This window comes from Ictidomys tridecemlineatus, chromosome 7, assembly GCF_052094955.1.
Source record: "Ictidomys tridecemlineatus isolate mIctTri1 chromosome 7, mIctTri1.hap1, whole genome shotgun sequence".
Classification (NCBI taxonomy): Eukaryota; Metazoa; Chordata; class Mammalia; order Rodentia; family Sciuridae; genus Ictidomys; species Ictidomys tridecemlineatus.
The window spans coordinates 137,936,229-137,952,458 of NC_135483.1; the positions used below are offsets into that span (position 1 = coordinate 137,936,229).

A 16,230-nucleotide genomic window follows, 5' to 3' on the forward strand; every position below is an offset into this window, starting at 1 on the left:
CCTGTTCTTTCTCCACAGGTTTCTGTCCACTCACATTGAGTCACCTCCCCATCCCACCATCCTAATATTTTTTTTTTTTGTTATTTAAGCCTTGAGATAATCCAGTGAAAGCTCAGAAATCATTAGTAGTCCCTCATAACCTATGGGATAAAAATCTCTGCTTCTGCCTTAAAATCTGGCCTAGCTTGCACTTTTTCTTCCCCTAGTTTTTTGCTCAAGCAACTGTTCTACTTGTTCCTAAAGCATTCTGCACAGAGTCCCCCCTTTGTCCTTTGCATGTCCCTGGAGTGCCCTTTGTCCTCCTTTCACTTTACTGAAAAGTCCTAGTCAGTCAGGTCTTCCAGCCCCCTGGAAGTTTTTGACTGTCTCCCCTCTTGCTGCCTGCACCATTCATGGATGTCTGTGACACATTGCTAGTTCTCGTAATGTCATGCTTCAAGGCCTAATTAGATGATAAACCCATTTGGGGCCAGAGCATGGAATTTCACAAGTGTAGAACCCAGTTCACATCCTAGCCTGAAGCCATCCTAGCCTGAGGATTAAACATGATATTTGAACCATCAAAGGACTCTAACTTGAACAATAAATATCCAACAAATAGATTTATTGATCAAGAAAGTCAAATAAGTAAAGTAAGTCTCCTCCTCCAAGAATAACTTGTTCTGCTATAGAAAAAGCTCAGCTGTGTACTTACAAGCTGTAAGTACAAGACGTTTTCTTATTAATCAGGTCTAGAGCAGGTAGAACAATGTGTGCAAACTAAAGATTATCCTGATTTTCTTTTTCCCTTTTTTCTTCTGCAAAGTTAAAATTAAATGGAGCCAGTGAAAGTTTCATTAAAAACTAGGAGTAGGAACTCTTACCTTTTTCCCCTTAGGTTGTTGAACATCTTTTTTCTTTCCCTGAAGGAAGAAGACCCTAACAATGCAATGGATAAAGAGAGACGAAAGTCTTTAATAAAACCGAAATTGTTGAGACTGCAGAAAGACATTGAAAAAGCCTCCAGAGACAGGGAAGGTGTGTGATTATCTCTTCAAATGGTCCATAAAGGAAAAATATCATACCCAGAGTTTTTAATTCCAAGTTAGGATTAATCTGCTTTTGCTGACTGGGCCAGGGGTCATCTCATTTGAAGAACCACACATCAAACCTAAGTCGTATGAATAAAGAAAAAGTTAAAAAAAGACAAGAGAAAGCAAAAAGTGTAAAATAACATTCTGGCCTATTTAGGAGAGCTAAATAAGTACTATACTATCACTTCTAGAAATATAGCATTTTACTGTGTTTTGGAAATTGGCTGGAATGAGAGACAATTTGTGCGATTTTAAAAATATGTTAAACCTGCCATGCAGAATTTTTGCTCTGTTTCTTTCTTTTTACAACTTTCGAAATAAGGTGAAAAATCATTCAAATTCAACCTTGTCCTTAGCAATTAGGAATGTTAGAAAGAGAAGCAGTTCTAATGCAATGCAGATGGTGAAAACAGCTGCATACTTGCAATTCTAATATGTCCAGCTTGTTTTACACGGATCTCAATAACTCATTGCAATGTAATGCAGATAGGAAATCCAAGACAGAAAACGTTTAGTGATGTAAACAGAATACTGTGGAAGAGCCTAACATTATGTAAATGTTAGAAATTACTGGAATGGGCCTACGAAAAGGAATTCAAAATCTCATCTTGTAAACTAACAATCAAGATATTTAAAGCACCTGTAATTATCAAATTTCATTAAATGAAGGTAAGTGAACAATTCATTTGTCATTCACTAATAACAACTATAACAGGAACTGCCCCAGCCAGTGAGGAAATACTATTTCTAGGTTTAGAACCCCTTTGAGGGGGACTGGCTCTCAGCTGTGTCCCACCAAACAGGATGAATGGTGACCAAAAGTGACCAAAAATATTGTTTCATTCTCAGGCCTGGAGCGAATGCTTACTGTGTACTCCAGCAGCTCCTCCTTCTCGGATGCAAAGAGCCAGAAAGACACAGCTGCGTTAATGGATGAGGTAAATATTTGCACAGTGCATCTAGTGATGAAAGGGTTATTTTTAAAATACTTGTTTTCCAGCCCATGTGTGCCTTTCCTTTCTTGGGACAGAACATTATAGTCAAGCTTATTGGGCCAGTCCCTTTATAGGTAGTGGAAGGGATCTGGAAAAATCCACCTACTTAAAAATGTTTGCTTTGGTATCTTCTAAAAGAAGGACACTGGTAAAAAAAAAAAAAAAAAAAAATATATATATATATATATATATATATACACTAATATATATATATTAGTATCTTATTATAGTATATATATATATATATATTAGTATCTTAAATAGAATTCTCCAAAATAGATCCATTATCTAATAAAATGATGTGCACTTTAACTCAGTTAAGAAAATTCTCCTAAAATACAGGGTTTGCATTCACGAAGGCCTTGTGTTTGGATTTAGCTCTGCAGCTTACAGAAACCTGGGACAACTTTGGTTTTTCCATCTGTGAAATAAAGACATTGGAACTTACCTCAAAGAGTTTTGTGAGGATGGAATATTATTTAGTAAGTACTAGCATAGTGCTCAGCGGAGCTCAAAATTTAGTGCAGATGGTCTCCAGATTTGACTTAGTGATTTTTTTACTTTATAGTGGTAGGTAAGTGTGTCCACACACCCATTCTGTGGCTCACTTTCAACCCAGTATTCCATAAATTACATGAGATACTCATCATTTTATTATAACATAGGCTTTGTGTTCAATGATTTTGCCCAGCTGTAGGCTGATGTAAGAGTTCTGAGTATATTTAAGATAGGCTAGGATAAGCGAGGATGTTCGGGAGGTTATGTGTATAAAATGCATTTTGGGAGTTTGGATACTGGGGATTGAACTCAGGGGCACTCGACCATGAGCCACATCCCTAGCCCTATTTGTATTTTATTATTTTATTTAGAGACCGGGTCTCACTGAGTTGCTAGCACCTCACTTTTGCTGAGGCTGGTTTTGAACTCGCAATTCTCCTGCCTCAACATCTTGAGATGCTAGGACTACAGGTGTGTGCCACCAAAATGCATTTTTGGCTCAAAGTATTTTCATCTCACACTAGTTTCTTGGGACATAGTCTCATCATAAGTGAGGAGCATCTGTAATTTTTATAAGATGCTGCTTTCCATTCATCCATCCACTGGCATCAGGCCCCCAGAGAATAACAAGAGAAAAGGAAGGTGTGGTCAAAGGGAAGGAAGAGGGCAGTCTGGGTGAGGGGCAAAGCCTCTGAGGAAACAAGGAGCAACTTTAGAGGCGAGGTTCTTTGGGGGCTAGGCTGGCGGTAGGAGATGGTGGAGCAGAGCTGCAGGATGGTCCCACTGACCTTTTGGCGGAGAGCTTGGACTCCAGCAGCACCACAGATATTCATAGGAAGGGTGAACATTTTGACCACTTTGGAGGAACCCACATTAATAGGGCATCTTGAAAAAGACCTCAACATTTTATATAGGAATAAAGTTGAACAGATACAGATGACCTAGGTGTGCAAGATGTGTGTTTTTGCTGCGGTTCAAGTGATCAGAAGTGGACTTGGGTTAATTGAGAATTCAGGAACAGTAAAAAATTTTAGCAAGTTTTGAAAGATACTAGAATCTGGGCCAGCTTTCTTTATCTAACTCTCTTATGAAAGGAAGCATATAATAATTTTGCCCGAACTGGCAATTTCAGGTGCTTTGGAGAAAGTGGACAGAAGCAGCCAATTATAGCTGTTCTGGGATTTAGTGCAGATTTCTTTTAGTGGGGAGGCTGTTGCAGGGACATTTCTTATGAAAAGAAAGGCCTGTGTCTGTTCTCTGGAGTATAGAGATCTGACACACTACTGCAATGGCACTTGGCATTAAAACAGACTCTCAGACATTTTCTGTGACCGTACAAAATGTTTAGTTAACTTAGTGCAAATAATATTTACCAAATCAAAGCCATAAAACATTTTATGATACCATGGAATTATAAGATTCTTTCATTGTTCTTGCATAGAATTTTATCTTTGTTACTACTAGCAAAGAGCACATATGTCCCAAACTTTTTTGCAAAATTTTAAGATAAATTTATTTTTATTTCTCCTGAGTACAATAAGCTAAATACAATTGAATACGTTCCTTGTAGGTTAAGTTACTATGAAGAATGAAAAATATTTTGTATTTCTTCTCTGCCTTCTTCAATCAACACTTATAATTTCCTTTCTTGTTTCTCAGCATAAAATTGCATAAAGCCAGTCATTACTGCAAAGTAGTGAGTAATGTAACTAACAAGGTTTCCTTATCCTATTTGCAGTAGTACAGACTGGGATACTCCTATTTTCTCTGGACTGCTATAAAAGTTTTATTTATTTTTTCTTTCAGTTTCTCTCCCTCCCTCACTTTTTCTTCCCCTCTCTGTGTGAGCTCAGCATCAAACCCAGTGCCTCACCCATGCTAGGCAAGTGCTTTACCACCAGGATATAACCCAGGCCTCAGTTACTTTTCTCTACCGCATTTTTGGTGCACATCAGTACATGAGTTAAATGTATGCTAGACCTTGTTATTTTGAAAACTATCTTGCTGTCCCTTCAACCATCCAGTTGTGCCTTATTTTCTAGAAATTTACTCACATGACTAAATGATGTATTCACAGAACAATTTGAAACTAGACCTTCTGCAAGCCAACTCCTATAAACTGTCATCAGTATTAGCAGAACTTGAGCAAAGACCTAAACCCAGCCATCCCTGTAGTACCTCCATTTTCAAGTGGAAAGAAAAGGTAAAGCTAAAGAGATCGATTATAATTTTTTGATTGGACTCTCTATGTGGTGGGCTTAAATTAACATCAAAGCAAAAAAGTTGTGATGAATTACATGTGCCATATGTCCCAAACTTTTTTGCAAAATTTTAAGATAAATTTATTTTTATTTCTCCTGAGTACAATAAGCTACATACAATTGAATACGTTCCTTGTAGGTTAAGTTACTATGAAGAATGAAAAATATTTTGTATTTCTTCTCCCTCCTCACACCTTTACTTTAGCCTTGAAATGTGTTTTTATAGTAAAATTTCTATTAAGTTAAAATTTTAGTATTCATATAGACCTAAATTGTGAGGTTTTTTTACATGCATTTTTCTCATTTTAACATAGCTTGTGATGGGTGCTTAGTGCATAGCTTCATATACTATATGATGCGGATAATGTATAAGTTCAGTTTAAAAAACTCACACCCATGTACTTTTCCACAGTTGCACTTCTCAGGAATTGGTAATGAACTCATCGATGTACATGGGTGGCTATTGCTTGTAGCTGTTTTCTGTTAGAAAAGGGAGGTGTGATGAAGGGATGGTATTTTTTTTTCTAAGAGATTCTAGTGCTATAAAATGTTCTCAGTCATTCAGACAGAGTTGCAATAATTTCACTTCATTAAAATCCATTGAAGTTGAATTTGTAGAAGTAATGCTACAAATGCTATTATATGGTCTAGATAAACAGGTCAAAATTGGAAATTCACACTATTAAATACAGTAATTGTCTAATTCTGAAAATACTAAGCCTTCTGAAACAAGAAAACTTAAACATAGTAGGGCTTAGGAATGTATTGAATAATTTATATATACATTCCTCACCCCAATTTAGAAAACAAATTCCTGAGTCATTTTCATGAGTACTTATGATAATAGAGTTGTTTAAAATGACATTTTTTTTTTAACTATTTGAACAGGAGCATACTCATACTTATGTGAAAATATCTCGGCCTTTTTTGGCAAAGAGATTAGAGAATGTGGTGAGCAGGACTTCTGGTGAACAGCGTAATTCAGGCCTCTCATCTTCAGGTAATCCAAAGCCCACAGTAATCTGGGACTGATTTACCTCTTGGTAAAGTACATTGCTGCATTTAAATATTATTTTCAGAACCACATTGATCTATATTTGCTCAAAGAAATTTATTTTTCAATTAATTCATTAGAATCTGCAGCTTATGAACAGATTTAACAAAAGAGGTGGGGGGAGTCAAGAAGAGTGGGGGCTGGGGCAAGCATTTATACCATGAGGAGTCACTGCAGATACCAAGTCTGCAGTCTGCTATCCACACAGTCAAATCATCCTACCCATTTTGAGGAGCTTGGTAACTCTGTCTCTGTAGCATCTTCTAAATTTCCGTAGAAATCCTGCCTTCTCTGCAAGAAACAGTGATCCAGGAGGTTTGCAGGGACACTCATACACTTGGAACACTTGATTTATCCATCCCTTTATTCAGTCATCTGACTTGGCCACTGTCCAGCCACACCCCACTGCTCAGCCACACCCCACTGCTCTTCACCTTTTGACAGGCACTCACTCACGGAGGTCTTTATTCCTCATTGTTCAACTATCTACTATAATCTCAACTGCCTGGTTTCTTGATTACAAATAGACAGAGAAAAGGTTTCCAAAAAACCCAGGGCATTATGGTCTACACAATATATTAAAGTCTCCATTACATTGTTTGAGGAACAGTTCCACTATCACCAAGGGATGATGATAAGAATCACATGCTCCAAATAGCCAGTCTTGCGTGATTGACAGAACTGATGTGCATTCCCAAACATGCATGCAACTTCCACACAGATTATCTAATGATGTTAACTAAGCTCGTATGAAAAACAAGTAATTTAAAATTGTCATCCTTACTCTTATGATGACAATAGCTTTTTTCCTCTAAACTATTTCCCATATTAGAATATGTTTTTTGTTTATATAGTATACATATTCTATATACAAAGTAGGAGGCTTCTTTATATATACACTGAATATATACTTATAATATATTCATATATACTTATTGAATCAAGGAATGACCATTAGGTAGAATTATAAACTTTTGAGAAAATTTCATTATATATAAACTCTGCATCACACTGTTAAATAACCAGAGCTTCTGATCATTCATTTTGCCTACTAACACAGCATGGTAATTACAACTTAATCCAATTTTTAGCCTCTGGCGTGGCCCGGCTCAGCAACAGTCTTTGCAAGGCCTTGTATTCTTTTCAAGCCAGGCAAGATGATGAATTGAATTTGGAAAAAGGTAAGAATCATTTTCAGATATTTTAATTGCCTTCCCATGCTGAAATCCTTGACATGCATGAAGTCCTGTCTTAGCACAGCAGTCTTAACCACCAATGTCAAGACAGTTGAGGTTTATAATCACCCTTCTGAGAAAATAAAGAAAGGCACCTGAAAAACTGAAGCTCAAATAATGATGCTGGCTAAGATTTATTTTCTTCTTACAATCCAGACCTTGTTGAAAGCATATTGTTCAATTTAACATTCATAAAAATTCTTAAAGGCAGGGATTGTATTTATTTCTGTTTTATAGCTGATAAGACTGAGGCATAAAAAGGGTAAGTACTTTGGCTGAAGTTACAGGCAGTGGCAGCACAAGATTTGAGCTGACAAATTCAGTTGTGCCCTTAATCATAGTGCTACATGGGGGCAGAACAAGGGTAATGAGAGCCATTATCCTTGCAGCGCCACCTCTTTATGTTTCCAACATGAGACCCACTGGTGACATCTGCTCATGAGCTAGTAGAATAGCATATTTTAAAGTCTAGGTTTAGAGCCCCAGTTTAATTTTATCCCATTTATTTCACAGGAAAATATTTCTGCCAATCTTATCAGACCCTCTTTTTTGTGTTATGATTTTTATTTAACAAGGAATGTTATGGATGATGTAAACCTCAACATTGTTAAACAAGAACAAGTCTCCAGCTTCAACTTTCCTTAGGTGTCCATGTATGGGTATTAAAGCTAAGGTGGAGATCTGGAAATGGAAGGATTCATGAGAAAGAGCTTTGTGATGGGAGAAGGCTTATTACTCATGGTGTGGATATGGCTTGATAGAAACTTGAGATGGATTTTGCAGCTAAACAACAGGGACACTATACATTTGCTATTATTTAATAGGTGCTTCCTTTTCAGTGTGTGTCAGAGTTCTTCAATTATTTCTCTTCTTTAAGAACAAGAACATATTTCCCTGGAATTCAGGGATCCTGAGTTTCACAGTAACAGCAGTTATTTCAGTTCTTAGTTATTTGCAAAGTCCACCTTTGCTCCATATTCTAAGTAGTTTCTTTAAATGAAACATGACAGTGGAGGCCTTAGGGAAACTGGCAATACAATTTCAAATTATTTGTTTGAATTCCTGTTAATAGATTTGTCAAACAATCTGCTGACCTGGGAGAACTCCTTAGAGGGCGAACTTAAGTTAGAAATGACCTCCTAGAAGAATAAACAGTGATTCATGACTTTAAAAAGATAAAAGGGGTTTAACAGTCTTCTTCACCTTCCAATGAAAATCGCTGGGAAAAAGAGTGAGAAAAAAATTGAAATGTGACCTCAGAAGGATGCTATAGAAGTAGATCTTGGATGCTGAAAAAAAACTCTTATTTTCATATCCCGGGAATGACCAGAGAGAAAGGACTCTCCCACAAGACAGAGGATAGCCAAAGGATATGGGGTAGCAGGTTATACTTTAAGGTTATTAATATCTCAATGATGGTTTTAAAAGAACCCCTAGAGAACTGGGTGAGAGCTAGGAATTCCATTTATTTGAATCAATGCTTTAAAAAAGCATTGTCTTCAAATTGATGTTTTATTGATATTATCTAAATTGATAAGTGGGAAGTCATTTCTTTTGAATTTTGGACTGTGAAGCTAGGTGGAGAGAGAGGAACTGTTTTGATTCTAAGCTGTCTTGATCATCATCTGAGACATGTTTGTAGAAGTTAACATACCAAGCCACCATGGCCATCAACACATGAAACACATAAAGAACAACACTGAAAAACAGTTTGCTGACAACCCTCTGTTATAGACAAAGTGAACCAGGCAGCCTGAAATCCAACTTGATACTCCTTTTTAGGGGGGTGGGTACTAGAGATTGAACCCAAGGATGCTCTACCACTGAGTTATATCTCTAGCCCTTTTATTTTGAGACAAGGTCTCAATAAGTTGCCCAGGTTGGCCTGAAACTTGAAATCCTCCTGCCTCAGCTTCCCAAATAGATGGGATGACAGGGGCATCATGCCCCAAAGCTCTAATTTTGCTTTTAAGCAAACCATTTCATGGCATAATTCAGTTATTAATTATTTCAGTCTTTTGAGTATTCTTCGGGAGTATGCCAGCTTCATACAAAGTTTTCTTCATCAGCTGTATCAAATGCAGAAAATGATGCTCCCAGTTAAACCTTTGTATGTAGGATTTCCTTAAAACTCCTACCAGTAAGGCTCTGGCATATGCTCAAGTTGCAGAGACCCATTTGCCTAACTAAAGGTGTATTTTCACAGGAGACATTGTGACTTTACATGAGAAGAAAGAAGAAGGATGGTGGTTTGGATCTTTAAATGGAAAAAAAGGCCATTTTCCTGCGGCTTATGTGGAAGAGCTACCTTCAAAGCCTGGGAACACAGCTACACAGGCATAAAACAAACACCTTAGCACATTGACTTACTTTGTAAACTGTGCAGTGTGGTGCACATAAAAATAAAGTGCTGTAATCTTTGTGAAGTTTTCTTTTTAAATGGGTGGTAGAGTCCTATCTGTAGGTCACTTCACTTTGCACTCACAGTTATTTGCTAGAAACAGAATCACATAAACGATGGATGGTGAAGGAGGCAAGAAAGAGACTCCATGGTTACTAGAGTTTTTGAAATCAAAGAGACTCTAGAGAACTCCTGGCATAACAGGGGTGGTGGGGAGGTATTAGTTCAGGGTAGAGCCATGTGCCTGAAATCAGTTACCTGGTAGAACAGCAATTAAGTTTTAGATGTCCTTTTCCTCTGGACTTGGATAGCAACAGGACACAACAAACCTACCAGGGGTAAAGAAAGGCCTGGGAAATAAGAAAAAACACAGATTAAGTCCAACAAGAATAGTGATTGATAGGCAAGTAAGATACCAGCAAGATAGATCCAGTTTGGGGGACAGTAGAATAGAGGATCAGGAACCCAGGTCAAAAGCCCATGGGATCAGAAGAGGGGTGGTCGTCCAGATCCGAGGCAGAATGGAGCTTCAACCTCAGACAATGACTTCCTGTGCAGGGGCTTCCTATTCAGTCCCTGCCCACACCAGCTGCTCATAGTTAGGGCAAATGTCAGCCAGACATGACCGGAGACCTGAGGACAAGAGCTAGGTGGATAGAAAAGGATAAGGAGGCACAAGTATCTGAAATCTCATGCCTCCTTGCCTATTTGGAAACTAATTGGAAATAAGGAATTTTGTACTTCCCAAATAGGTCATTGTGGAAGCCTTTTCCCTTGTGAAACAAACTTGAAATGCTACTGAGTCTCCAGTTTGCAAGGAAAATCTTGGAAACCAACACTTTCCATTAAAATGGAATAATATTTGTGCTACTTCCTCAAACACCCTGTAATGAAAGACTTAGGGATGAGAGAGGCTAGGCCCCCAAACTTATTCTGAAAGAAACAGTTTAGAAATGGGGATGTTAAAGCAGCATCTTTCAGAAAACAGACTAAATCTGTCTGAGATGGAATGGAAGGTGATGGTGTTGATGGAAATACCTGGACATGTTTACTTTTGTGCCACATAGAGTCTGTCCTTAGGTATATATGACAACAGAATGCATTTTGACTCATTGTACACAATTATAGCACAACTTTACATTTCTATGGCTGTACATGAGATGTAGTGTCGCATCATACATGTACCTAGGGTAAAAATGTCCATCTCATTCCACCATCTTTCCTACCCTCAGGCCCCCTCCCAACCCCTCCCTCTCCTTTGCCCCATCAAAGTTCTTCCATTTTTCCCATGCCCCCCCCCATTATGGATCAGCATCCAATTATCAGAGAGAACATTTAAACTTTCTTTTTTTGGGGATTAACTTACTTCACTTAGCATGATATTCTCCAATTCCATCCATTTACCTGAAAATGCGGTAATTTTATTCTCTTTTAATGCTGGGTAATATTCCAGCATGTGTGTGTGTGTGTGTGTGTGTGTGTGCGCGCGCGCGCATCACAATTTCTTTATCCATTCATCCATTCATCTATTGGAGAGCATCTAGGTTGCTTCCACAGTTTAGCTATTGTGAATTGAGCTGCTATAAACATTGTTGTTATTGTGTCACTTTAGTATGCTGATTTTAAGTCCTTTGGGTATAGACCAAGGAGTGGGTTGGCTGGGATGAATGGTGGTTCCATTCCAAGTTTTCTAAGGAATCTCCATACAGGTTTCCAGAATCATTGCACTAGTTTGCAGTCCCCCTAGCAATAAATGAGTGTGCCTTTCCCCCTATATCCTTATACTTTTAAGAAGGAATTTCTAAAACCAAGTTTCATATATATATATATATCTGGGTCATTACACTCTTATATAGTATATAACTAACACAATAGATATTTATAGATATTAGATCTCAAGGAACTCAAGTAAAATTTGTTGAGACTTAACTTACAGTCAAGAAGAACAGATCTGAAGTTTTAATGTCATTTAATGTGTATTAATGAAGGTTTTCTGCATGAAGAAAGTTGGCTGAATAATAGTGAACATTTGACTATGAAAAGAGATTTAGAATTTATATTTCCTTTTCATCTTACTTCCATTAAGCCCTGATGGATAAAATAGTGTGTAGCAATTGACTGCAGCCTACACCAGACTATTCTGTAAAGAGAAAGTGATGTTAATAGTGGTTGGACCCTGAAGCCCTTTGGAAGCAATTTTCAAAAAAAGACATTTCTTTTTCTTCGCAAATCAGTTGTACTTCATGAAAACATAAATGTTTTTCTTGTTTTGGAATGTTGCTGCAAATTTTTTTTTGCATTTGTGACACATACTTTGTAAGCCTCAAAGAACTACTATCGGGGCTGGGGTTGTAGCTCAGTGGTAGAGTGTGCTTAAGCAGGCACAAAGCCCTAGAATTGGTCCCCAGCTCCCAAACAACAAAACAGAGGTGAGAGGAGAGACATTACAGTTTTAAACTAGATAAAATACAAATATATTTGGGTATAACACACTTGTAGAATACCTTTTTATTAAGGCAAGAATTTTCTGTTTGAACAGATGGGATGTCATTTTAGATTTAGGATAAAATTGAGTGCATATTCAGTGAGAATTAATGATGTGCCCAAGTCTTCCATATAGAATAATTTTAATATTAATGCTTTTAAACTATTAATTAGGATTTAATAATTATACTCCATTAAGCAGTTTCATATGCCAGAAAGTTTTTAGCACCATTAACAATCTGAATTATAGACCATGGAAGCCAGAACCAAATTTTCACTGAACACAGAAAAGATGTTATTCTACTTTATCTCCTTGCTAATTTAGTAAAAGCTAATACATTCATCATTCTATCAACCAGAAAGATCTACTAATTTCATTTTTTAAAAATTTTCAATTACTCAAAATAATGAATATTCATGATTAAAAGGCATTTTAATCACGTAAAGTGCCTTATGATCCATCAAAAGGCAATATAATAGTCTTGGATAAAGTAAATTTTATTGTTCAATATTATAAGCAGATTAGCAATTTAAGTATAGTTTATTTGCTCCCTCCTCCAAGATGAAAGCCCTTCCCCCAATGCCAGCGACCTTTCAGCCTGACTGGGAGCAAGGTAAGCACATTAAGATCAAGCCCACACATCCTATTGTCCTTTGCAGTATCATGTAGGAAGAAAGTATAACCCAGCCAGGAAAGATGAGCTTGGAGGTGTAGGGATGAGAAGGTGGGGTTGGATTTGCAGCAGTGTGGGAACAGGTATCTTTTGCAGAGAGAATGCACAGGTCAATAGCTGTCCATCCTCTAGTCTCACAAAAACCTGGGTTGATGACTAGTTGACATCCCTTGAGACTTCTCAATGAGTCACAGAGGTCCTAAGGGTCAGGTACTGCCAGACATGGTGGTGCATGCTTGTAATCCCAGCAACTTGGGAGGCTGAGACAGGAGGATCACGTTTGAGGCCAGCCTTGGCAACTTAGTGCGACTCTGTCTCAAAATAAAAAATAAAAAGGGCTGGGGATATAGCTCAGTGGTAGGGTGGCCCTGGTTTCAAAACCCAATTCTGCCAGAAAAATAAAAACAAAAATTAGAGGGCAGCTACCCTAATAACTTATAACTCGTTTCTGAGATCTACAGCTACTCTGTTATTTTATTGAGGCTATTTCCTAAGGATCTAGAAAAAAATATTCCCCTGCTTTCAAAAAAATTTGCTCTTAAAAAAAAATCATTATACTTCTATAGAAGCATGAAAAATAAATTATGTAAGTTCAAATTTGTTTAGAATCTCTTATGGAGGGTTGTCAGCTGTGGAGTGTTGTGATCATTCCTTGGTCCTTAGGTACAATATCCTAGATTAGGACAATAAGGCAAGGCAGAGATATCCTTCAGATCAAGGTTACTGCTAAGTAAAAAGGCAAAAGAAAGTGAGATACACATTTGAAAGATGGGCAGGCAGATCAGTTAAAGACACGGAAATGCACTAAAACAACAGGCCTTTTGTTTGGGTGGGGGATGGGAGCTTGCAGTGGTATAAAACCTTGGAGTGGCAGGTAGCAATGCCCTTTGGGGCCTGATGCCTTGTGTGGTTGCTGCCTCTTTGAAGGTCATATACCTGTACTTTTTAAAAACTGAGGACCTACGTTTGTGTATTTGTGTCATTAAGTGCTTTCTGGCCTAGCGATTGCAAGCAGAATATCATATAGGAGTCAGCTGACCCTCAGGGCAGTTTGACCCTCATCCTCCTTCAGGAATGTGGAGTAAAAATGGTATCTTGGGTCAATGACCAGTCAGTGGCCCTTTTACAGTTGTTCCCCTGTCCTGTCTCCCCCTTCTCCCATTCTTCCAGCTCATCTACCTATGCTAACTTATTTCCTTAACAAATCTTAACTGTTAAGAACTTTGTGGTGGCTGGGGCTGTAGCTCAGTGATACTCAGTGTAGTTGCCTGGCATGGGTGAGGCACTTCGGGGGTTCATTCCTCAGCACCACATGAAAACAAATGAATAAAGTAAAGGTTCAATTAAAATGAAAAAAGAAAAAAAAACATTGTCTTTGCATAAGGCAGTATAGTGCAGTCTAGGTAAAGCTCATGGACTAAGGTGCCAAACTCTTAGTTTAAATCTTAAGTCAAACATTCATCAGCTGTGTGACATGAAGTTTCTTAAACATAGTTCTTTGGACTCCTTATTTGCAGAACAAGGTTACTGATAGTATAAACCTCACAGGTCGAGAGAATGCAAATGAGCAGATATGTGTAAAGGACTTGGAAAAGGGTTGGGCTGGGTTCATAGAAGGATGCCAAAAAAGTATTAACTAATTATTCTAAGCTGTCCAGCCCAACTAGGCTAGAGTGCCTGGATAACCCCCAATTTTGGAGTAGACTTTCCTGTTGAGAAAAACAAGTCAAAAGAAATTGCCATGGCCCAAGGTGCTTTGCTTGGCATGACAATGTACTTTTCTTTACATAGTTTTGGGTCCCAGCAGCACATATTGTTCCACACAGTCATTTTGTGACTTTCCTGCTATAGGAAACTATATACTTTATACTTTATAAGGTTTAATTTATCATAGGTATATAAACTAGTATATACAGGATTTGACATTATCTATGGTTTTAGGCATCCACTGGTGATATTAGAAGGTATCCCCCATAGATAAGGGGGAATTATTGTGCTCTTTTAGCCAAGCCCCTTCTGAAATAGGATAAGCCTATTATTAGTTACACATATTCTAATCTCAAGGTATTACGGTTTGGATCTAGAATGCCTCCCCAGGTCTCATGTGCTCAGAAGTGGGGCTTTGGGGAGGTGATTAGATCATGAGGGTTCGGATGGATTAATCCACTGATGACTGCAGGTACTGCTGGGAAATGAGACCTCTTTGGAGGAAGTAGGTCACTGGGGGCAAGCCCTGGAAGGGTTTTTCTTCTCTCTGACTCCTTCCTCTCTCTACTTTCTGTTGGTATGGGCTGAGTAATTTTTCTCTGCCACGCCCTTCCATCATGATATTCTACCTTGGAGCTAGCCAAACATAGAGTGAATCCTCTGAAACAGTGCGGGGAAAATAAATTCTTCCTATTCTAAGTTGTTATTGTCAGGTACTTTGGTCACAGTGACACAAAGCAGAATAGCACACTAGGGTAATTTATTAGACTTTGACCTCTACAGAAACAATACAAACCAGCGGTTCCTAAAAGCTGGAATGTCTACTAGTATGAGGCACTTAACACATTTCTACCAGTTCACTGCATTCTTCTCAAAGAAATTCTACTGTTTATCTGAGCAAAGCCCTGAGCCACAACCAAGGCAGGAGTGGAGACACTCCCTTCCTACTCCTATTACTAACTGGCTCAATTCTGACTATTCAGAGAGAAGACAGCAGAAGGACCATGGAATCCTTTATTCTATGGCCTTTTAATTGTGCCCATGATATCTTGAAACATTATTATGCAACTTCAGCACACCTACATACAATCAAATATACAAGGAAAGGATGGTGACAAAAACTAGATTCTGGAACAAATCAAGATGTGTTAAATAGACTCAATGTGGTTAACTTATATACAGACCAGAATTACATGGTCCAAATATTACAATTAAATCTTTGCCTTTGAAATTTTGAAAATATGCCCTTTTCTGGATATCTTAGTAGGATATTGCCAATCTTCTTCTGAAGTAAAGGATTATCTTTTATTCTAGGGGCAGATCCCTCTTAGTGTAAGAGAAAATATTCTTCTCTCTTTTTCTTATGATATTACGATGATAGTAGACAGGAATCTTTATTTTCCCAAGTACTTTATCAACTCCAAATTTGGCTCATTTTTTAAATCTTTGAATGACCTTCACAAGCTTAGAGAATAGTAAGGCACAGTGTACAAATTCTCAATCTCAGTGCTAGGAATAAACTACCTGACTCTGATACTTTAAAACAAACAAATAGCCAGTTGTGGTGGCATACACCTATAATCCCAGCAACTTTGGAGGCTAAGATAGTAGGCTCACAGTTTAAGGCCAGCCTCAGCACCTTAATGAGATCCTGTCTCAAAATAAATAAATAAAGGGCTGCGGCTAGGGATGTAGCTCAGTGGTAAAACACCCTTGGTTTCAATTCCCAGCACCAAACAAATAAAAGCATATACTTATTAACTATTTTTCATTTTTAAAAGACACATTTTACCTTATCAATACTCCCGAAGATTTTAATTAAATAATTTAAAGAAATACACCTTTCAG

The 16,230-nt window shown here is 37.8% G+C and overlaps 1 protein-coding gene across 6 annotated transcripts in view; it reads left to right on the plus strand.

Annotated features, from left to right (window-relative positions):
- Positions 1-9,537, plus strand: part of Nostrin (nitric oxide synthase trafficking) — a 56,770-nt gene extending 47,233 nt beyond the window's left edge. For all 6 annotated transcript variants that reach the window (XM_040294423.2, XM_021727274.3, XM_040294425.2 and 3 more), the window contains 6 exons: positions 909-1,017; positions 1,923-2,011; positions 4,644-4,769; positions 5,716-5,827; positions 6,973-7,062; positions 9,323-9,537. In XM_040294423.2, the coding sequence (XP_040150357.1) occupies positions 909-1,017; positions 1,923-2,011; positions 4,644-4,769; positions 5,716-5,827; positions 6,973-7,062; positions 9,323-9,459 (663 nt within the window). In that variant the 3' untranslated portion in view covers positions 9,460-9,537. The remainder of the gene's footprint in view (positions 1-908; positions 1,018-1,922; positions 2,012-4,643; positions 4,770-5,715; positions 5,828-6,972; positions 7,063-9,322) is intronic.
- Positions 9,538-16,230: the final 6,693 nt, after the last annotated feature.